Source organism: Somniosus microcephalus, chromosome 4 (genome assembly GCF_052327205.1).
Source record: "Somniosus microcephalus isolate GS21.2 chromosome 4, FLI_Smic_1.0, whole genome shotgun sequence".
Lineage (NCBI taxonomy): Eukaryota > Metazoa > Chordata > Chondrichthyes > Squaliformes > Somniosidae > Somniosus > Somniosus microcephalus.
The window spans coordinates 48,049,195-48,072,153 of NC_140990.1; the positions used below are offsets into that span (position 1 = coordinate 48,049,195).

General features: G+C 48.9%; 1 protein-coding gene across 1 annotated transcript; it reads left to right on the plus strand.

The window, feature by feature from the left end:
* Nucleotides 1-5,146: 5,146 nt before the first annotated feature.
* LOC147118810 (uncharacterized) lies at nt 5,147-11,916 on the plus strand. The gene is made up of 2 exons (XM_085984621.1): nt 5,147-5,597; nt 10,798-11,916. Exon 2 carries the CDS (start codon nt 11,160-11,162, stop codon nt 11,700-11,702), a length of 543 nt encoding a protein of 180 aa, XP_085840747.1. The 5' UTR covers nt 5,147-5,597; nt 10,798-11,159; the 3' UTR covers nt 11,703-11,916.
* The last annotated feature ends 11,043 nt before the right edge of the window (nt 11,917-22,959 follow it).

A 22,959-nucleotide genomic window follows, 5' to 3' on the forward strand; every position in this document is an offset into this window, starting at 1 on the left:
TTCTAGGAGGTGGAGATCGTGGGTTTGGCAGGTTCTGTCAAAGAAGCCTTATCAAGTTGCAGATGTTTGAAGTCCCTCTCCATCGCCCCTCCCACCTCTCTCTCTCCTCCCATAGAGGCCAGAGTCTTGTGTAGGCCCAGATCAGGAGGTGGTTTCCCTTCCCTGAGGGACATTAGTGAACCAGTTGGGTTTTACGACAATCCAGCAGCTTTCATGGTCACTTGTTTCTGCTGCCGGCCCCACAAATGACCAGATTCATTGAGCTCAATTTCACAGCCTACCTTTGTTTTGTTGTGGCTTCTCTCTCACGCTCCCTTTCTCCTGTTTTAAATTCATTTTGCAGGGTATTGGAAGGGGCGGATTTGCAGACAGGAAGATTAAACCAAACATCACATCAAGATCTGACAGAGTCACTCGATTCATCAGGAACTGAATTTCATCAGCCTTTGAACATGGAAGCAAAAAGCACCATTCACGGTGGGGAGAAACCGTACACATGTTGTGTGTGTGGACGAGGATTCAGCCAATCACTTGGCCTGTCAAGACACAAGCGCAGTCACACCGCAGATAAACCGTGTAAATGTGGGGATTGTGGGAAAGGATTCAATTACCCGTCCCAGCTGGAAACTCATCGGCGCAGTCACACCGGGGAGAGACCGTTCACCTGCTCCGTGTGTGGGAAGGGATTCACTCAATCATCCAACCTGCTGACACACCAGCGAGTTCACAAGTGACTGTGGGGGTTGGATTCTGTTGTTTTTGCTGCTGTTAATCACATCCAGGACTGAACCATGTTCATTCTGACAGTTGGGTTTTGTTTCTGGTGATGTTAATAACCCCTATAACTGGGCTGGAATTTAATATCCTCGATATATGTTAAATAGATCAGTTTTGTTTTAAACACATTGTTGTAGATTTTCTTCTTTCCCACCGGAGTGTTTCGCATCACCTGGCTGGAGCTCAGAAAGGACAATCTGGGGGAGGATCGTACGGCAGGAACAGAACTTCAGCCTGGACACAGTCCTTCAGGGCCACACTGAGAGGGGCAAACGGCACTTTGGTCTTTCTCGTCTCCCTTCACCGGCAGCAAAGACTCTGTCCAGGTTAATCTTGAGGTGTGTAAGAAATGTGTCCCAGCCGCTCTCTTCCATGGTTCAGAGCTCCTAGGCACGGAACAGAAGGCTCCTTTCCAACTGTATTTAGGTTTTTTTTTTTATTCGTTCCTGGGATGTGGGCGTCGCTGGCAAATCCAGCATTTATTGCCCATCCCTAATTGCCCTTGAGAAGTGGGTGGTGAGCCACCTTCTTGAACCGCTGCAGTCCGTGTGGTGAAGGTACTCCCACAGTGCTGTTAGGGAGGGAGTAACAGGATTTTGACCCAGCGACGATGAAGGAACGGCGATATATTTCTAAGTCAGGATGGTGTGTGTCTTGGAGGGGAGCTTGGCGTGGTGGTGTTCCCCTGCGCCTGCTGCCCTTGTCCTAGGTGGTGGAGGTCGCAGGTTTGGGAGGTACTGTCGCAGGTTCAGGGAGAACGGTGAATGCTGGAAACCTGCTGTTGAATCAGAGATTGGTGTCAAACTGCGATCTGTTCCTTACTGAAAGTGAAAGAGACTTAAGTTTTCAGTCTAAAAATGACTGGTAATTATTCTACGAAGCTTTAACGTGTTTGTGCGCCAGTCCTGAGTCTACCATCTAAAGGCAGACATTAATTAATTTAACATAAACCCATTTAAAATAAATAGGTTAAAGTCTGCATTAAAAAATAGCAGAGGGAGGAGTTCACAGGAGCCCGTTAACTGCTGGTACAATTATACAACAGACATTTGATCTCCAGATAAAGAAGGACCGATGGGTTTCCAGCTCAAGCGGGTAATTGAATCCCTTCCCACAATCCTCACATTTCCATGGTTTCTCCGTGGTGCGGGTGTCCTTGTGTCTCTCTAGGTTGGACGATCAGTTGAAGCCTCGTCCACACACAGAACACGTGTACAATTTCTCCCCGCTGTGAACGGTGCGATGTTTTTTCAGGCTGTGTAACTGGTTAAAGCTCTTTCCACAGTCAGTGCACTGGAACACTCTCACTCGGGTGTGTGTGTCTCGGTGCTTTTCCAGTCACACTGATGTTTGAAATCTTTTCCCACAGGCAGAACAGACAAACATTTCTCCTTCCACATTCAAAGGCCGATGATATTCAGGTCCTGATGAATGGAGTGACTCTGTCAGATCTTGATGTGATGTTTGGTTTGAGTTTGCGGTCTGTAAATGCTGCCCTTCTCACAGCCTGTAAAAGGAGTTTACAAAAGACATCACCGTGAGTCCAGGATAGAAATTGACAACAACAGAAAATGCTGGAAAAACTCAGCAGGCCAGGCAACATCTGTGGAGAGAGAAATAGAGTCAACGTTTCAGGTCAACACCATTTGTCAAGACTGAAGCAGCTCAGGAAATGAAATAGATTAAAAGGCCAGAATGGGGGCTGGGAGAGAACAAGAGAGAAGTGAAGAGACATTAAGAGGTTTTCAAAACGAGACGAGATGGTGATAGGACTAGTGGAGACAAAAGACGGCTCTGGATTAGGTGTGAAATGCGCTGGCAGAATGGGAGACAGCTGCCATGTGGGAGAGAAAAAAAGGGGTGGGGGAGGGCCAAAACAAAGGTGTGGATAAAAAATATAAGTAAAAATGTAATAGGGGCCGAGGTTATGATCTGAAATTGTTGAACTTGATATCGAGTCCGGAAGGCTGTAAAGTGCCTAATCGGAAGATGAGGTGCTGTTCCTCAAGTTTACGGTGAGCTTCTGTGGAACAATGCAAGAGGTCAAGGACGGTGAGGTCCGAGTGGGATTGGGGCGGTGAATTAAAATGACAGGCGACCGGAAGCTCGGGGTCATCCTTACGGACTGAACGGAGGTGTTCCGCAAAACGGTCACCCAATCTTCATTTGGTCTCCCCAATGTAGAGGAGACCACATCGTGAGCAGCGAATACAGTATACTAGATTGCAAGAAGTACAAGTAAATCGCTGTTTCACCTGGAAGGGGTGTTTGGGGCCCTGGACAGTGGGAAGGGGGGGGAGGTACAAGGGCAGGTGTTGCATCTCCTGCGCTTGCACGGGAAGGTGCCGGACGAAGGGGTGCTGGGGGTGACAGAGGAGTGGACTAGGGTGTCTTGGAGGGAGCGGTCCCTATGGAATGCTGAAAGTGGAGGGGAGGGGAAGATGCGTTTGGTGGTGGGATCACGTTGAAGGTAGCGGAAATGGCAGAGGATGATCCGTTGAATGTGGACGCTGGTGGGGTGAAAGGTGAGGACAAGGAGAACCCTATCGTGGTTCCGGGAGGGAGGGGCAGGGGTGAGGGCAGAAGTGCGAGAGATAGAACGGACAGGTCGAGGGCCGTGTCGACCATGGTAGAGGGGAATCCTCGGTTGAGGAAAAAGGAAGACATGTCGAAAGCACTGGTGTGGAAGGTGGCATCGTCGGAGCAGATGCGGCGGAGACGGAGTAACTGGGAGAATGGAATAGAGTCCTTAAAGGAGGCGGGGTGGGAGGACGTGTAGTCCAGGTAGCTGTGGGAGACTTGTACTGAATGTTGGTCAATAACCTATCCCCAGAGATGGAGACGGAGAAGTCGAGGAAGGGAAGGGAAGAGTCGGAGATGCACCATGTGAAGGTGAGGGAAGGGTGGAAATTGGAGGCAAAGTGAATGAAATTGACAAGATTCTCTTCTCCTGGTTCCTGGCCAAGGGGGCCGCGCATGCGCCCTGCTGCCCCCTGAGCCTCTCAAGATGGCGGCCGTTACCCCGGGCCTGTCACGGGGAGAAAGCCCCGCAGCTGCCGCCCCGCTCGGAGCAAACGCCTGGCCCGGAGGATCTTGCTCGGGGCCTGAGGCCCACCCCGGGTGTGTGTGATGCGGATAATGTTGAGTGTTTTAATAATGGGGCCTGGGGCCGCACTCGGGGTGTGAAGCCCACGTCCCCCCGGGGTTCATGAACCCGCTCCCTGAGCTCGGGGTGTGAGCGGCCCGCGTCCCCCCGGGGTTCATGAACCCGCTCCCTGAGCTCGGGGTGTGAGCGGCCCGCGTCCCCCCGGGGTTCATGAACCCGCTCCGTGAGCTCGGGGTGTGCGCGGCCCGCGTCCCCCCGGGGTTCATGAACCCGCTCCCTGAGCTCGGGGTGTGAGCGGCCCGCGTCCCCCCGGGGTTCATGAACCCGCTCCGTGAGCTCGGGGTGTGCGCGGCCCGCGTCCCCCCGGGGTTGATGAACCCGCTCCCTGAGCTCGGGGTGTGAGCGGCCCGCGTCCCCCCGGGGTTGATGAACCCGCTGCCTGAGCTCGGGGTGTGAGCGGCCCGCGTCCCCCCGGGGTTGATGAACCCGCTGCCTGAGCTCGGGGTGTGAGCGGCCCGCGTCCCCCCGGGGTTCATGAACCCGCTCCCCGAGCTCGGGGTGTGAGCGGCCCGCGTCCCCCCGGGGTTCATGAACCCGCTCCCCGAGCTCGGGGTGTGAGCGTCCCGCGTCCCCCCGGGGTTCATGAACCCGCTCCTTGAGCTCGGGGTGTGAGCGGCCCGCGTCCCCCCGGGGTTCATGAACCCGCTCCCCGAGCTCGGGGTGTGAGCGGCCCGCGTCCCCCCGGGGTTCATGAACCCGCTCCCTGAGCTCGGGGTGTGAGCGGCCCGCGGCCCCCCGGGTTCATGAACCCGCTCCCTGACCTCTCACCTGAAGTGTCAGCGGCTGCTGCCAAGGTCCGCGCATGTTCAGCTCACCTTCTGTTGTTAAAGGTCAAGACCCGCCCCTCACACACTCCGATTCGTAGGAGGACCCGCCGCTCGCTTGGTCCTCCAGTCCCGCCCCGCTCTTCCTATTGGTTCGGCATTCCCGTCAATCACCCGGGCAGTGTGAGCTGAGCATGCGCGGACCTTTGCAGCACCCGCTGACACATCAGGTGAGAGGTCAGGGAGCGGGTTCATGAACCCCGGGGGGACGCGGGCCGCTCACACCCGAGCTCAGGGAGCGGGTTTATGAACCCCGGGGGGACGCGGGCCGCTCACACCCCGAGCTCAGGGAGCGGGTTCATGAACCCCAGGGGGACGCGGGCCGCTCACACCCCGAGCTCAGGGAGCGGGTTTATGAACCCCGGGGGGACGCGGGCCGCTCACACCCCGAGCTCAAGGAGCGGGTGAAATTATTACACCAAGAAAGCAGTGTGAGTGTCGGAGCGCACTGTGGACAGGCTCTGCCCAGTGCTCATGGTAAAATAGTGAAATCTTTGCTATTCCGATCTTCTACTTGATCGGCCCTTCCCTCAGACTGCTCAAGCAGGACAGAGAGAAACAGAAATCTCCTGACAGAAGCAGCACCTGAAGTTACATTGAGTGAAACACAGTCTGCCCACAAGGTCCACACACAGGCTTCGTTGCTATAGAAACGATCACAACATTTATATCGGACCCAATGAAAGGCCTAATCAGAAACTGCCCTCGGGCTCCTTTTACCAAGCTACCGCCAATGACCTTCTCACAGACAGGCAGCAAATTCAACTGAAACTATTGTATTGGCAAACAGGTGACTGAATGCTCGTGTATTTCAACTGCTATAGTCCAGGGTATGTGAAATATATCTGAGTTTATATGAAGGTTTATACAGGGATCTTAATCTTCTCGCAAGTCAAATTATTTTCCCAATGCAATCGAGAGTAATCTTCAGGTAACTAGTGTATCTCTCATGGCATTGCTCAGGGTGAATACAGTCTGGTGTGGGGGTCAATGATTACTGTGATTGAAAAATGTTAAATGGTGATTTTATTATACACCATATTATAGGAGTGTTCATATTATAGGAGTGTTAATATTATAGGGCTCAAATTCTATGAGCATGTGCAGATTTGCATAGAAGCTGTAATCAGTGGCCTTGATTATAATTAAAAATTCATCTAACTATGTAAAAAAAACCAAAGATAAATAAATAAATAAACCCCGGTGGGGGACGCGGGCTGCTCACACCCCGAGTGCGGCCCCAGGCCCCATTATTAAAACACTCAACATTATCCGCCTCCCCACAACTACCCGCCAGTTTAAGACACAAACTCCGGAACAACCAGGAAGTGTTGGGAAATCCCCAGCGAGTCAGGCAGTGTCTGTAAATGGAGGAGAAATGGTGACTGGTCAGGGAGCGTCTGTAAATGGAGGAGAAATGGGAACTGGTCAGGGAGCGTCTGTAAATGGAGGAGAACTGGGGACTGGTCAGGGAGCGTCTGTAAATGGAGGAGAAATGGGAACTGGTCAGGGAGCATCTGTAAATGGAGGACTGGCAGCTCAATATTCCGGGGTATAGAATCTTCAGGTGAGACAGAGGCGGGTGTAAATGAGGAGAGGGTGTCGCAATATTAATCAAGGAGTCAATTACTGCTGTAAGGAGGGATGATATCTTAGCAGGTTCCTCTAATGAGGCCATATGGGTAGACTTAAAAACAAAAAGGGGGCAAGCACTTTGCTGGGAGTGTAGTATAGGCCCCCAAACAGTCAGGGGGAGATAGAGGAACAGATACGTAGGCAAATCACAGAGAAGTGTAGAAATAATAGCATAATAATAGTGGGGGATTTCAACTTCCCCAATATTAACTGGGATAGTCAAAGTGTGAAAGGCTTAGAGGGTGCGGAATTCTTAAAGTGCATCCAGGAGAGCTTTTTGAGCCAGCATGTAGAAAGTCCTACAAGAGAGGAGGCGGTACTGGACCTAATTCTAGGGAATGTAGCTGGACAAGTGGTAGAAGTGTCCGTAGGAGAGCATTTTGGTGACAGTGACCATAATTCGGTGAGATTTAAGGTAGTCATGGAAAAGGAAGATGGACCGGAAATAAAGGTTCTAAATTGGGGGAAGGCCGATTTTAATATGATAAGGCAGGATCTGGCCAAAGTGGACTGGGATCAGCTACTTAGAAACACAGAAACATAGAAGATAGGAGCAGGAGTAGGCCATTCCGTCCCTCGAGCCTGCTCCGCCATTCAATGAGATCATGGCTGATCATCCAAATTCAGTACCCTGTCCCTGCCTTCTCCCCATATCCCTTGATCCCTTTAGCCTTAAGAAATATATCTAACTCCTTCTTAAATATATTTAATGAATTGGCCTCCACTGCCTTCTGTGGTAGAGAATTCCACAGGCTCACCACTCTCTGGGTGAAGAAATTCCTCCTCATCTCTGTCCTAAATGGCTTACCCCTTATCCTTAGACTGTGACACCTGATTCTGGACTCCCCGACCATCGGGAACATCCTTCCTGCAACTAGTCTGTCAATGAGATCCCCTCTCATTCTTCTAAACTCCACCTTTGTATCATCTGCAAACTTGGAGATATTACATCTAGTTCCCTCGTCCAGATCATTTATATATATTGTGAATAGCTGGGGTCCCAGGACCGATCCCTGCGGTACCCCACTAGTCACTGCCTGCCACTCGGAAAAAGAGCTGTTTATTCCAACTCTTTGCTTCCTGTCTGCCAACCAGTTCTTTATACAAGTCAGTACCTTGCCCCCAATCCCATGTGCCATAACTTTACACGTTAATCTCTTATGCCGGACCTTATTGAAAGCCTTCTGAAAGTCCAAATACACCACATCCACTGGTTCTCCCTTATCTATTCTACCAGTTACATCCTCAAAAAATTCCAGTAGATTAGTCAAGCACGATTTACCTTTTGTAAATCCATGTTGACTTTGTCCGATCCTGTCACTGTTTTCCAAGTGCTCTGCTATTACATCTTTTATAATGGACTCTAGCATTTTCCCCACTTGTAAAAACCCCTCATCAGAGCAGCGGGAGTCTTTCAGAAAGGAAATAGAGAGAGTACAACGCCAGCATGTTCCCGTAATGGTCAAGGGTGGGACCAACAAGCCCAGGGAACACTAGATGGCAAGGGATATACAAGAATGGATTAGGAAAAAAACGGAGGCTTTTGGCAGATACAAAGGACTAAAAACAGTGGAAGCCCTAGAGGAGTATAGAAAGCGCAGGGGGGTACTTAAAAAAGAAATTAGGAGAGCGAAGAGGGGGCATGAAAAAACACTGGCGGGCAAAATAAAGGAAAATCCCAAGGTGTTTTATAAGTATATTAAGGGCAAGAGGATAACCAGGGAATGAGTAGGGCCCATTAGGGACAAAAGTGGCAATCTGTGTGTAGAGCCGGAAGATGTGGGTGAGGTTTTAAATGGATATTTTGCATCTGTGTTCACTATGGAGAAGGACGATGTAGGCATAGAAATCAGGCAGGGGATTGTGATATACTTGAACAAATTAGTATTGGGAGGGAGGAGGTACTAGCAGTTTTAGCGGGCTTAAAAGTGGATAAATCCCCAGGCCCAGACGAGATGTATCCCAGGTTGCAGTGTGAGGCAAGGGAGGAGATTGCAGGGGCTCTGACACAAATTTTCAGAACCTCTCTGGCCACAGGGGAGGTGCCAGAGGACTGGAGAACAGCTAATGTAGTACCATTATTCAAGAAGGGTAGTAGGGTTAACCAGGGAATTACAGGCCAGTGAGCCTAACATCAGTGGTAGGGAAATTAGTGTAAAAAATTCTGAGGGACAGAATTAGTCTCCACTTGGAGAGGCAAGGATTAATCAAGGATAGTCAGCATGGCTTTGTCAGGGGGAGATCATGTCTAACCAATTTGATTGCATTTTTCGAGGGGGTGACTAGGTGTGTGGATGAGGGTAGTGCGGTTGATGTAGTCTACATGGACTTCAGTAAGGCTTTTGACAAAGTCCAGCATGGGAGACTGGTCAAGAAGGTAAGAGCCCATGGGATCCAGGGCAATTTGGCACATTGGATCCAAAATTGGCTGAGTAGCAGGAGGCAGAGGGTGATGGTCGAAGGTTGTTTTTGTGACTGGAAGCCTGTGTCCAGTGGTGTACCGCAAGGATCGGTGCTGGGTCCTTTGCTGTTTGTAGTGTACATTAATGATTTAGATATGAATGTAGGAGGTATGATCAGTAAGTTCGCAGATGACACGAAAATTGGTGGAGTGGTAAATAGCGAGGAGGGAAGCCTCAGGCTACAGGACTATTTAGACAGGTTGGTTAGATGGGCAGAACAGTTGCAAATGGAATTTAACCCTGAAAAGTGTAAGGTGATGCATTTTGGGAGGACTAACAAGGCAAGGAAATACACAATGAATGGTAGGACCCTAGGAAGGACAGAGGATCAGAGGGACCTTGGTGTGCATGTACATAGATCCCTGAAGGCAGCAGGACAGGTAGATAAGGTGGTTAAAAAGGCATATGGGATACTTGCCTTCATTAGCCGAGGCATAGAATATAAGAGCAGGGAGGTTATGATGGAGCTGTACAAATCGCTAGTTAGGCCACAGCTGGAATACTGTGTGCAGTTCTGGTCGCCACACTATAGGAAGGATGTGATTGCATTGGAGAGAGTGCAGAGGAGATTCACCAGGATGTTACCTGGGCTGGAGCGCTTCAGCTATGAAGAGAGACTGGCCAGGCTGGGGTTGTTTTCCTTAGAGCAGAGAAGGCTGAGGGGGGACCTGATTGAGGTGTACAAAATTATGAGGGGCATAGATAGGGTAGATAGGAAGGAACTTTTCTCCTTAGTAGAGGGGTCAATAACCAGGGGGCATAGATTCAAGGTAAGGGGCAGGAGGTTTAGAGGGGATTTGAGGAAAAACTTTTTCACCCAGAGGGTGGTTGGAATCTGGAACTCACTGCCTGAAAGGGTGGTAGAGGCAGGAACCCTCACAACATTCAAGAAGCATTTAGATGAGCACTTGAAACGCCATAACATGCAAGGCTACGGACCAAGTGCTGGAAAGTGGGATTAGAATAGACAGGGCTTGATGGCCGGCGCAGACACGATGGCCTCTTTCTGTGCTGTATGACTCTATGAGAAATGGGGACTGGTCAGGGAGCATCTGTATATAAAGGAGAAATGGAGACGGGTCAGGGAGCATCTGCAAATGGAGGAGAAATGGTGACTGGTCAGGGAGCGTCTGTAAATGGAGGGGAAAGGGAGATTGGTCAGCGAGTGTCTGTAAATGGAGGAGAAATTGTGACAGGTCAAGGAGTGCCCCTCACCAAAATTGTGAGATATTACAGAAGAAAAGCTTATAAGGAAGGACAGAGTATTGGAAAGAAGGTTAGAGCCAGAGTTAGCACCTTCTGGGAAGGAGAACCAGTGAGTGTAGAACTGAACCCAGCCAGAGTCAGCACCTTCAGGGGAGGAGATGGAGGGGAACCAGTGAGTGTAGAACTGAACCCAGCCAGGGTCAGCACCTTCAGGGGAGGAGAGGGGAACCAGTGAGTGTAGAACTGAACCCAGCCAGAGTCAGCACCTTCAGGGGAGGAGAGGGGAACCAGTGAGTGTAGAACTGAACCCAGCCAGGGTCAGCACCTTCAGGGGAGGAGAGGGGAACCAGTGAGTGTAGAACTGAACCCAGCCAGAGTCAGCACCTTCAGGGGAGGAGAGGGAGGGGAACCAGTGAGTGTAGAACTGAACCCAGCCAGAGTCAGCACCTTCAGGAGAGGAGAGGGAGGGGAACCAGTGAGTGTAGAACTGAACCCAGCCAGAGTCAGCACCTTCAGGGGAGGGAGAAAAGTTGGCCGAAAGGAAAAATGATGGAGATGGTGCAATGGGTTTGAATTTCAGCACAGGGAGGAGGGAGAGTGTGTGGGACGAGGATTTACAGCTTTTGGGAAACAAGAGAGGAAAGAATGTTCCATAGAAACTAAAATTGTCTGTTCTGAATTTTTTTCCCATACTTAGAATGATGACTTTTGTAAACTCCTTTTACAGGGTATTAGAAGGGGAGGATTTGCAGACGGGAAACTCAAACAAAACATCACGTCAAGATCTGACAGTCACTCGATTCATCAGGACCTGAATATCATTGGCCTTTGAATGTGGAAGGAGGAATGTTTGTCTGTTCTGTCTGTGGGAAAATATTTCAAACATCAGTGTGACTGGAAAAGCACCGAGACACACACACCCGAGTGAGAGTGTTCCAGGGCACTGACTGTGGAAAGAGCTTTAACCAGTTACATAGCCTGAAAAAACATCGCACCGTTCACAGCGGGGAGAAACCGTACACGTGTTGTGTGTGTGGACGAGGCTTCAACTGATCGTCCAACCGGGAGAGACACAAGGACACTCGCACCATGGAGAAACCGTGGGAATGTGGGGACTGTGGGAAGGGATTCAATGCCCCATCCCAGCTGGAAACTCATCGACGCAGTCATACTGGGGCGAGGCCGTATACCTGCTCCGTGTGTGGGAAGAGATTCACTCAGTCATCCACCCTGCTGAAACACCAGCGAGTTCACACTGTGGAGAGGCCATTCATCTGCTTTGAGTGTGGGACGGGATTCATTCAGTCATCTGACCTTCAGACACACCAGCGAGTTCACACTGGGGAGAGACCGTTCACCTGCTCCGTGTGTGGGCAAAGTTTTCCTCATTCAGCCAACCTGCTGACACACCAACGAGTTCACACTGATAAGAAACCTTATAAATGTTTTGACTGTGAGAAGAGCATTAAAAGCACAAAAGATCTCCTGACAAACCAACACACTCACACTGGGGAGAGGCCATTCCCCTGCTCCATGTGTGGAAAGGGATTTGCTGATTCATCCCACCTGCTGACACACCAGCGAGTTCACACTGGGGAGAGGCCGTTCACCTGCTCCGTGTGTGTGAAGTGATTCACTTGTTCATCCAACCTGCTGGCACACCAGCGAGTTCACAAGTGACTGCGGGGGTTGGATTCTGCTGTTATTGCTGCTGTTAATCACATCCAGGACTGAACCTTGTTCATTCTGACAGTTGGGGTTTGTTTCAGCTGATGTTAGTAACCCCTGTAACTGGGCTGGAGTTTAATCTGTATCAATCAATGTCAAATAAATGAGCTTTGTTTCACACACACGCAGTGTGTCGAGTCCTTGATATCTCGACAATAAGACGAGCTGATTGAGGACTTGTTACAAACTGAGTGGAATCATCTGAGAACTGAGTTCCCACAACTTGTTAAAAGATGGATCGACAAGATGTCCAAGTCTGACAGGACAGAAAATTCTATTATATCACAGGGTCCACTTCAACCCTCCAGGGCAGTGAGCCCCTGTAATATTGGATTTTAACCTATGGGAAATATTCTGGTAATCTGTTATTGTCACGGGGCAAAGCAGCCTTGTTACTTTAACATCAGTTTAATCAGACTCAATGGACAATCCGATCTCCAAAGGAAAATGTCCCCTTAAAGCTGACGGTGTCGGCAGTTCTGCAGCTCATTTCTCAGTGTGAGCGTGTCAGAATGAAAAGCTTTAACAACAGCCGATGTTTCACAAAGGGAGACCTCACCAGACCAAAGGCCATTGGAGGAGTTTAATGGGCTGTTTGTGTCACTGGGCTACAGGAGGCCATTTTTAACCTAAGGAAAACTGGTCACAGCAAACAGAGAGTTTAACAGACTGTCCCTGGTCCACTCGAACCCCCACCTTCTCTCTCTATTTTTGGGCACTGCTGCAGTAATTGCTCCTCTGACCTTTCCTCTCTTGTCCCTCCTACACCCCTAATACACGGCCCGACACAATCTCCCTCCCCCTACATCCTCACTGTGCTGGAATCCACACCAGTCTCCCCATCTGCTCCTTGTTCTCTTCCTGGATCCTAAAACTACTGAACTCACTCTTCCCCTCCTGAAGTCTACAGGCTCTAAAACTGAAGCTTGGTGTCCCTCAGTCCCGACTCCTTGATTTACCTCCCCTTCTCTCCTCCTCTTTCCCCTTGGTTGTGTTCCACACTCTGGGCCTTGGGCCTTCCCCGGGGATTCTCAGTATGAACAGGTGGGATGTGTTTGGAGACAGGGTGTCCCGGCTCTCCACCTTTAAAGGGACAAGGAGACGACCAGCTGGGCTGAATGGCCCTGCTTTATGACATCACTGCAGCGCCTAGCAACCAACCTCCCTGAGCCCTGCTCATTATGGGCTGGGTTTAGCTCAGTGCTGTTTCAGGAAGGGAAACAGGAGCAGGATTCGCCCCGTGTGGAGCCCAGGATTAATGGGGAGAGGTACAGGATCAATTTATACCTTATTGAGTGAGAAATGTCATTGTCCAGACACTCCCTGTCCCTCGGTATCTGTGTTGGGGAGCGGGTGATGGGTTTACTCTGTATCTTACCCGTGCTGTACCCGACTGGAGAGTGTTTGATGCTGACACTAGGGGCTCAGCTCCACGAGCGCAACATTTAACCCAAAGATGATCTGATAAACCCATCAGCTTCTCCCCTGGACACAGGTCCTGAGGGACAGGGAGTGTCTCTGATATTTTGGTCGGTGTCGTTGATCAAGTTTAAACACCTCGCTCACATCTCCTCTCACCCTGCTTTGTTCGAATGAGAAGTGCCCCAGTTTCTCTCGTCTCTCCTCCTGGGAAAGACAAGTTCGCCTCAGTTAGAAACTCAAACAGGTGCTTCACTGCAGACAGGCCATCATGAGGAAACATTTCTTTACCCAGCGAGTTATTATGATCTGAAATGCACTGCCTGAAAGGGTGGAGGAAGCAGACTCAAGAATAACTTTCAAAAGAGAATTGGATAAATTTTTGAAGGGAAAACATTTACCGGGATATGGGGAAAGAGCAAGGGAGTGGGACTAATTGGATAGCTCTCCCAAAGAGCTGGCACAAGCATGATGGGCCGAATGGCCACCTTTTGTGCTGTATCATTCTCTGATTCTCTGATAACTAAAGCCTCTCATCCGTGGTATAACCTCAGTGAATTTATTCTGCAGCCTCTCTGTGGCCCCGACATCCTTCCCAGTGTAAGATGCCCAAAACTTATTCTAACTGCAGCCGAACCGATGATTTTGTTTTCTATGCCCCATTTATAAAAAACCTCAGGTAACATTTTTAAACCGCTTTATAAACTTGTCCTCCAACTTTTAAAGATTTGTGTATCTGATCGCCCTGTAGATTTTAGAGATATTAACATAACATGGTTAAAATACATTGACATCAAATGTCTGATATAATGTGTATTGTGGGAAAGAGAAGTTTAGTCTGAGTTAGAAACTCAAACAGGCGTTTCACTGCAGACAGGTCGCCATGGTAACACTGCTAAGACATTTCCAGCATTTTCTGTTGTTATCACTGAATCTACTGGTTGGAATCTGTAATCAGATCAGGAGAAAGAACAGAGTTTGTCTGTTATTAACCACAATATAAACTTAGAATCAGAGAATGGTTACAGCACAGAAGGAGGCCATTCAGCCTGTCGAGCCCGTGCCGGCTCTCTGCAAGAGCACTTCAGCTAGTCCCACTCCACCGCCCTTTCCCCGTAGCCCTGCAAATGTTTTTCTTTCAGCTACTCATCCAATTCCCTTTTGAAAGCCGTGATTGAATCTGCTTCCACCACCCTTTCAGGCAGTGCATTCCAGATCCTAACCATTCGCTGCGTAAAAAAGTTTTTCCTCATGTCGCCTTTGGTTCTTTTGCCAAACACCTTAAATCTGTGTCCTCTGGTTCTCGACCCTTCCGCCAATGGGAACAGTTTCTCTATCTCTACTCTGTCCAGACCCCTCGTGATTTTGAACACTTCTATCTGATCTCCTCCCAACATTCTCTGCTCTAGGGAGAACCACCCCAGCTTCTTCTGTCTATCCACGTAACTGAAGTCCCTCATCCCTGGAACCATTCTTGTAAATCTTTTCTGCACCATCTCTAAGGCCTTCACATCCTTCCTAATGTGTGGTGCCCAGAATTGGACACAATACTCCAGTTGAGGCCGAACCAGTGTTTTATGAAGGTTCATCATAACTTCTCTGCTTTTGGACTCTGTGCCTTCCTTGCTTTTGTTGCCTCTTGCTGCTGGCTCCAGGCACTGGAGCGGTTCCTGTGTGTTCAGCTCTCAGCTGCAGTCAGTACCTGGGCCGGGCTCAGCACTTTACCCGGCACATCTCTGTCCACGTTGTCATACTTGACACGGAGGGGGTGCGCAGGCTTCTCATCCACCTCGGTCAGGGCGAGAGGTCCCGACCACTCGTGCAAGTCTACGGGCATGTTGCAGCCGCACTGCAGACAGCCCGGGCTTAGGCTGCGCGAGCTGGAGCCGCGTGAGCTACCCTGGAGAAGGTTGAGATTCCAGAAATAGTGGGGAACCAAGGGGCTAATGAGAGTGAGGAACTTAAAGTAATTCACATCAGTCAAGAAAAAGTACTTGAGAAACTAACGGGACTAAAAGCCGACAAATCCCCTGGACCTGACGGCCTACATCCTAGGGTTCTAAAAGAGGTGGCTGCGGAGATAGTGGATGCATTGGTCGTGATCTTCCAACATTCACTAGATTCTGGAAAGGTCCTAGTGGAATGGAAGGTAGCAAATGTAACCCCGCTATTCAAGAAAGGAGGGAGAGAGAAAACAGGGATCTACAGGTCAGTTAGCCTGACATCAGTCCTCGGGAAAATGCTGGAATCCATTATTAAGGAAGTGGAACAGGGCACTTAGAAAATGATGATATGATTAGGCAGAGTCAACATGGTTTTATGAAAGGGAAATCGTGTTTGTATAAAGCTCCAAAGTGGGTTCCAAATCATTAATGCTCCAGATTCTAAGATTGGGAAGTGAACAGCTGTGAAATGGTAGGTTTTAGACCACTTCTGCAGCTTTCACCTATTCACAGCAATCCACAGTGATTGAGAACCCGGCATACTTACCTGACGTGATAGCCGCTCTCCGGGAACCTCGTTAAAAACCTGGGAAAATGGTAAGTACATGGGAAAATGGTGCTTAACTACCTTTTAACAAGCTTTAAAGTATCTAAATTGGCTGACCTGTCGCTTGGTGTCGGGTCTGTTCAGGGATGACAGACCCGACACTTAGGAAACTCACAAGGAGGTGGTTCAGAGCGGGATACCGACCCGCTGTCAGTTTTTGTGATTATGGCAGTGGACTCGCCTCCAAACCCGCACTCTGAGCACCGACAAAATTCAGCCCTTAGAGAACTGCGTACAGTTCTGGTCACCATATTATAAATAGGATATAGAGGATACAGAGGCACTGGAGAGAGTGCAGAGAAGGTTTAGAAGGATGATACTAGAAATACAAGGTTATACATATGAGGAAAGGATGAATAGGCTGGGTCTCTGTTCACTTGAAAAAAGGCTGAGGGGTGACCTAATAGAGGTCCTTAAAATTATGAAAATGTTTTGGTAGAGTGGATACAGAGAGAATGATTCCACTTGTGGGGAAGAGCATAACTAGAGGCCATCAATATAAGATAGTCACCAAGAAATCCAATAGGGAATTCAGAAGAAACTTCGTTACCCAGAGAGTGGTGAGAATGTGGAACTCGCTACCACAGGGAGTGGTTGAAGCGAATAGTATCGATGCATTTAAGGGGAGGCTGGACAAGCAGATGAGGGAGAAGGGAATAGAGGGTTATGGTGATAGATTTAGATGAGGAAAGACGGGAGGAGGCTCGTGTGGAGCAGAAACACCAGCATGGACTGGTTGGGCCGAATGGCCTGTTTCTGTGCCGTATACCATGTGTAAACCTAACAATCTCAGTTTTACAATTTTCAATTCACTATTCCCTGTAAAACGATTGTTAAAACCTGAGCCAGTGTGTTGTGAGACAAAGAGCCTTGTGTCCAATAAGGGGAATAAAGGCCCACAGCCTCCCCTGGCCCCGGGCCCTGAACAAGGGACTGGAGAAACTCGCTGCCCTGCGGATCAGACAATCAGCTGGTGCTAGTCCCACCCCTCGGGCTCCCCGATTGGTTGGAGGACCCGCCGCCGGCTCGCTCCTCCAACCCCACCCCACTCGCTCCCTATTGGTAGGAAGCTCCCGTCAATCAGGCCGCGGGCCCGGGTCACGTGTCCCTCACCGGGTGGAGCTGCAGTTCGGCGGGAGCGGGGTCGGGAGATTAATACACTGTGGGTAGGCCGCGCCGCAGGGTTTATAAAGTTGGTGGAGGGAGCGGGTTAATGAACCCCGGGGGGACGCGGGCTGCACACACCCCGAGTGCGGCCCCAGGCCCCATTATTAAAACACTCAACATTATCCGCTTCACACACACCCGGGGTGGGCCTCAGGCCCCAAACAAGAGCTTCCGGGCTGGGCGTTTGCCCCAAGTGGGGCGACAGCTGCGGGCGGGGCTTTCTCCCGGTGACAGGCCCGGGGTAACGGCTGCCATCTTGAGAGGCTCAGGGGGCAGCAGGGCGCATGCGCGGCCCCCTTGGCCAGGAACCAGGAGGAGAGAATCTTGTCAATTTCTATCCTGGACTCACAGTGATGGCTTTTGTAAACTCCTTTTACAGGCTGTGAGAAGGGCAGCATTTACACACCGCAAGCTCAAACCAAACCACCTCAAGATCTGACAGAGTCACTCCATTCATCAGGACCCGAATATCATCGACCTTTGAATGTGGAATGAGAAATGTTTGTCTCTTCTGTCTGTGGGAAAAGATTTCAAACATCAGTGTGACTGGAAAAGCACTGAGACACACACACCCGAGTGAGAGTGTTCCAGTGCACTGACTGTGGAAAGAGCTTTAACCAGTTACATAGCCTGAAAAAACATCGCACCGTTCATAGCGGGGAGAAACCGTACACGTGTTCTGTGTAGACGAGGCTTTAACCGATCGTCCAACCTGGAGAGACACAAGGACACCCGCACCATGGAGAAACCATGGAAATGTAGGGACTGTGGGAAGGGATTCAATTACCCATCCAAGCTGGAATCTCATCGATGCAGCCACACCGGGGAGAGGCTGTTCACCTGCTCCATGTGTGGGAAAACATCACTTGTTTCCCACTTGGCGCAAAAAGAATATATTAATGGCAACAATTCATTTGAGTTGATTTTAAATAGTTCAGTTTACAAATTGAATCATGTTTCTCTCATTGTATTTCCTAACTCAGATTCATGGCCTCATTTATTTTATAGCTCTGAGCCCCTGAACCTCATCTGGTAGCGTAATGTTGGCGAGTGGTGATTGATGGCCCTGGGAACCAATAGGAAGAGAGCTCAGAGGCCGGAGGGACAAGGGAGCAGCAAGTTCTGCAACCAATCACGGTGTTTGAGGGGTGGAACCTGAGTCGGGTGAGTCAGTGTGAACCCGTTAAACAATTTATCTTTTAAAACTTAAATTGAGATTTCGTTTGTCAACAGAACAGTTTAACATTTGTTAGTATTTTGTGTAGTGTATGTGCCTTTAAGAGCCCCCTGTGTACTGTAATGCCGGTAATGGCCACTCGGGCTATATAAGCCTGTATATTGTGTTGTATCAGTTAGTTCACCTCCAGACTTTGTTCAGTAAACACCTGTGAAACCAACTCCTGCCTTCCGTGTCTCTATTAACACACGGATACAACAGTGGCGACAAATTGGAAACGGACTTACCTGCAATTCGGCAGCACCTCAAGGACATCGATTCCTCAGACGTCCAAAGTCGAAGAAAAGCAAGAAAAAAAACTGTGGTTTCACCAGCTAGCCGAGCTGGTGGCAGGTACTGCAATAATCCTTTCTGGGCGGGCTGGGGCTCCATCGGCTGGCTCTGCGGCGAAGCCAAGCAGCGAAGGCGGAGGCAAGCAAAAACAGACTGGGGGGAGCACTCGGGAGACGGCCGGCGCTGCAAAGCAGGTCGGCGTTCGGACCTAGCAGAGGAGGGGGAAAGTCCCAGAGAGTCCGGCGGGAACGAGTCTCCACCTGTAAATTTTAAAAAAAACACGGAAAACAGCGTTCTCAGCAGCAGCAGTGGCGGGAAAGCGCGGGAAGCGCTATATCTTTTCTGCAGGAAAGAAAGAAAAGCGCAGGAAGCGCCATTTTTTTTTCCAGGATGCCTAAGGCTGGCAATATTGATGCTTTTGATAACGATATAGAGGATTGGACCACATATGTGGAAAGAGTGGAGGTATATTGCACAGCAAATGGAATAGAAAATGATAAAAAGGCATCAGTACTCCTAAATCTAATGGGCGCAAAGACATACGGTCTGTTACGAAACTTAATCACTCCAGCCAAACCAAAGGACAAGAATTTTAAGGAAATTGTTGATACCCTACAGGAGCACTTAAACCCAACACCGCTGCTGATAGCGGAACGATTCAAATTCTTCAAGAGGAATCAGCACAAGAATGAAAGTAACGCTGATTACCTCACCGAATTAAGAAAGCTATCAAAGCACTGTCAATTCGGGGCAGGACTGGCAGATTCTCTTCGAGACAAATTTGTCTGCGGTCTCCTAAGTGAAGGAACACAGAAAAGGCTGCTTTCTGAGAAAGATTTGACACTGGACAAGGCTTTCATTATGGCTGTATCATACGAAGCAGCCGCAAGAGGAGCTGCAGAGATACAGCAAAAGACACAGGACTTCAGCACCCATGAAATGACACAGGGTTTTGAGAGATGTTATCGCTGTGGCAGATCCACCCATGACCAGAGGGACTGCTGGTTCAAGGACAAAGCATGCAGGCAATGCGGAAAGATTGGACACATTGCACGGGTATGCCGATCTGGACAAAAAAAATCCATGGACAGGAAAAAAAGTCAATAAAGAAAAGTACAGAAAGGTACAAATGATGATGGACAGTAGATCCGAAGACCAGAAGAGCGATAGTGACTCCGGAAACACGAGACTAAGCTGTCTCAAATTACATAATGTAATTGCCAAAGAAGATTACCAGACCATTTGGGTTACCCTCACAATAGCAGGGTCCTCAGTTAAAATGGAGCTAGATACAGGATCAGCTCTGACCGTCATAAATCGATGGGATTACGAGCGGCTATTTCTGCATATACCTTTAAAAGACACATCCATTATCTTGAAAACATATACGGGGCAGAAAGTATACCCCAAAGGAAAAATAATCTTCCGATTAGGCACTCTGCAGCCTTCCAGACTCAATATCGAGTTTAACAATTTCAGATCATAAGCTCGGCCCCCATTTCATTTTTTCTTGTAATTTTTCCACTCCTTTCCCCCCCCCCCCCTTTCCTTTTGTTTCTCTCTCACACCTGGCAGCTATCTTTTGCCCTGCCAGTACACTTTACACCCAATCTCAGCCTATTACCATCTCGTCTAGCTTCTAATCTCTTTTACTTCTTTTGTTTCTTTTATTCTTTTGTCCGATCGCAGCCCTGCCTTCGATCTAGTTTCTTTTCTTTCCAGTTTTGAAGAAGGGTTCGACCCGAAACGTCAATTGCCTGACCTGCTGAGTTTTTCCAGCATTTTCTGTTGTTATTTCGGATTTCCAACATCTGCAGTATTTTGCTATCGGAAAAATAAGGGTGCCTGTTGTATACAATGGCAAGGAAATACAGAAGTTGTATTTATACGTTCTACAAGATGGTGGTCCACCGCTGTAGGGATGTGAATGGATCAGGAAGATACGTTTAGACTGGCACTCCATTCAGGCACTGACGGTGACCAGTAAGAAAAAAAATGATGATGATGTCATACCTGAATGATTAAAAGACATCTTGGCCAACGCCAAGGAAGTGTTTCAAGAGAAACTAGGAAACTTGAAAGGCATCACCGCCTCAATAAAAGTGGAAGATGCGGCAAGTCCCAAGTTTTTTAAGGCAAGGCTGGTGCCATACGCAATTCGTCCAACAGTCGAGGCAGAGCTGGAGAATTTGGAAAAGGCAGGCGTATTATCCAAGATAGATTGGAGCAAGTGGGCAACACCCATCGTCCCGGTCATTAAGAAAATGTTGAATAATGATAAATCTGAAGAACAGAGAAAAATTCGCATCTGTGGAGACTTCAAGATGACTATAAACCCGGCCCTTCACACGGTACAGTATCCTCTTCCGAGGATAGAAGATATTTTCGCCTCACTATCCGGAGGGAAACATTTCACCAAAATTGACTTGGCACAGGCATATCTACAGATGGAGGTTGAAGAGGCCTCTAGAAAGTATCTCACGATAAATACACACAAAGGCCTGTACCAGTACAATCGACTGGTTTTCGGAGTAGCATCAGCTCCAGCTATCTGGCAAAGAGCTATGGAGCAAGTCCTGCAAGGGATTCCAGGGACTCAATGCTACCTAGACGACATCCTTGTAACAGGAGAAAACGACAACGAGCACCTTGCCAATTTGGAGCAGGTGCTCACTAGGCTGAGAGAACAGGGCCTACGTGCAAATCACCCCAAGTGCGAATTTTTCCAGAAAAAATATCATATTGTGGCCACATAATTAATAAGGAAGGGTTGCATAAGTCACCTGAAATAATTGAAGCGGACATAAAAGCCCCAGCACCTGAAAATGTTTCACAATTAAGGTCATTCCTGGGATTGATAAATTACTATCATAAATTTTTACCGAACTTATCAACTCTTCTGCACCCTCTAAATGAACTGCTCCAAACAGGAGTAATTTGGAAATGGAGCGAAGACTGTAAACGTGCCTTCCATAAATGCAAAGACTTAATCACGTCCAAGGAAGTTTTGGCTCATTACAACCCATCACTGCCAATCAGACTGGCGTGCGATGCATCCCCTTATGGTGTAGGAGCGGTATTATCGCATAGATTCCCTGATGGCTTGGAACAGCCGATAGCTTTTGCGTCACGCTCATTGAACTCAGCTGAGCGTAACTATGCCCAAATCGACAGGGAAGCACTCAGCCTGGTATAGGGAGTGAAGAAATTCAATCATTACCTACACGGACAAAATTTACCTTGTTGACTGACCATCAACCCCTCATCTCCATATTCAACCCTAAAAAGGGTGTTCCCATTATGACAGCACAAAGGCTACAGAGGTGGTCCCTTTTTCTAGGGGCACACCAATATGACATAGAATACAAAGGATCAAAACAGCATGGGAATGCTGACGGTTTATCGCGCCTACCGTTGCCAACGGTAGAAGAGGCACCTACAGTAGACCCAGTGGAGATGTTCCACTCTACCATAGTCGAATGTCTACCAGCAACAAATTCTGCCATTGAAAGGGAAACGAGAAATGACCCGACTCTCTCACGAGTCTACGATTTAACAGTGAAGGGATGGCCAGCACACGGCGAACCACTGTTGCCAGCATTCTCGCAAAGAAGAGAACAGCTGTCAGTGTGCCGAGGAACCTTGATGTGTGGATCCAGAGTGGTGATTCCACCCAAACTCCAGGGTAAAGTGCTAAAGGAGCTTCACAAGGGGCATCTGGGTGGAGTGAAAATGAAGAACCTAGCCAGGGCGTTTGTATGGTGGCCAGGTATCGATGGAGACATCGAAGAAATGACCAAGAGCTGCCTAGGATGCCAGAAGGTCCAAAACGCCCCACCACAAGCCCCTCTACATCCATGGGAGTGGCCCTCATCTCCATGGCAAAGGGTACATATCAACTTTGCTGGTCCATTTATGGACTCAATGTTCTTAATCGCGGTTGATGCACACTCCAAGTGGCCGGAGGTAATAAAGATGTCCTCCACCACCACGGAAAAAACCATCACAGTATTAAGGACCACATTTGCCAGGAATGGGCTGCCTGAACAGATCTGTTCTGATAATGGACCGCAATTTGTGTCCGAAGAATTCAGGAAGTTCTTAAAAAACAATGGGGTTAAGCACTACACGTCCGCCCCATACCATCCCGCCACCAATGGATTGGCTGAAAGGTTTGTCCAGACCTTCAAGAAGGCCATAAAGGCCATGGGTAATGAAGACATAAAACTTCAGCATAAGGTAGATAACTTCTTGTTTGCATACAGGAATGCAACACATATGGTTACAAACCAAACTCCCGCCATGATGTTCTTCAATAGAAGCCTAAGATGCCGGCTGGATTTGATCAAGCCAAACATCAGAAGGGACGTGGAGAACCGGCAATTTCAAAGCATGAATGAAAGGCCAACTAGAACCTTCCAGATAGGTCAACAATGTTTGGCTCGGGACTACCGTACCGAGAAATGGCAGCCTGGAACTATTTGCACACGACTAGGACCGCTGATGTATACCGTG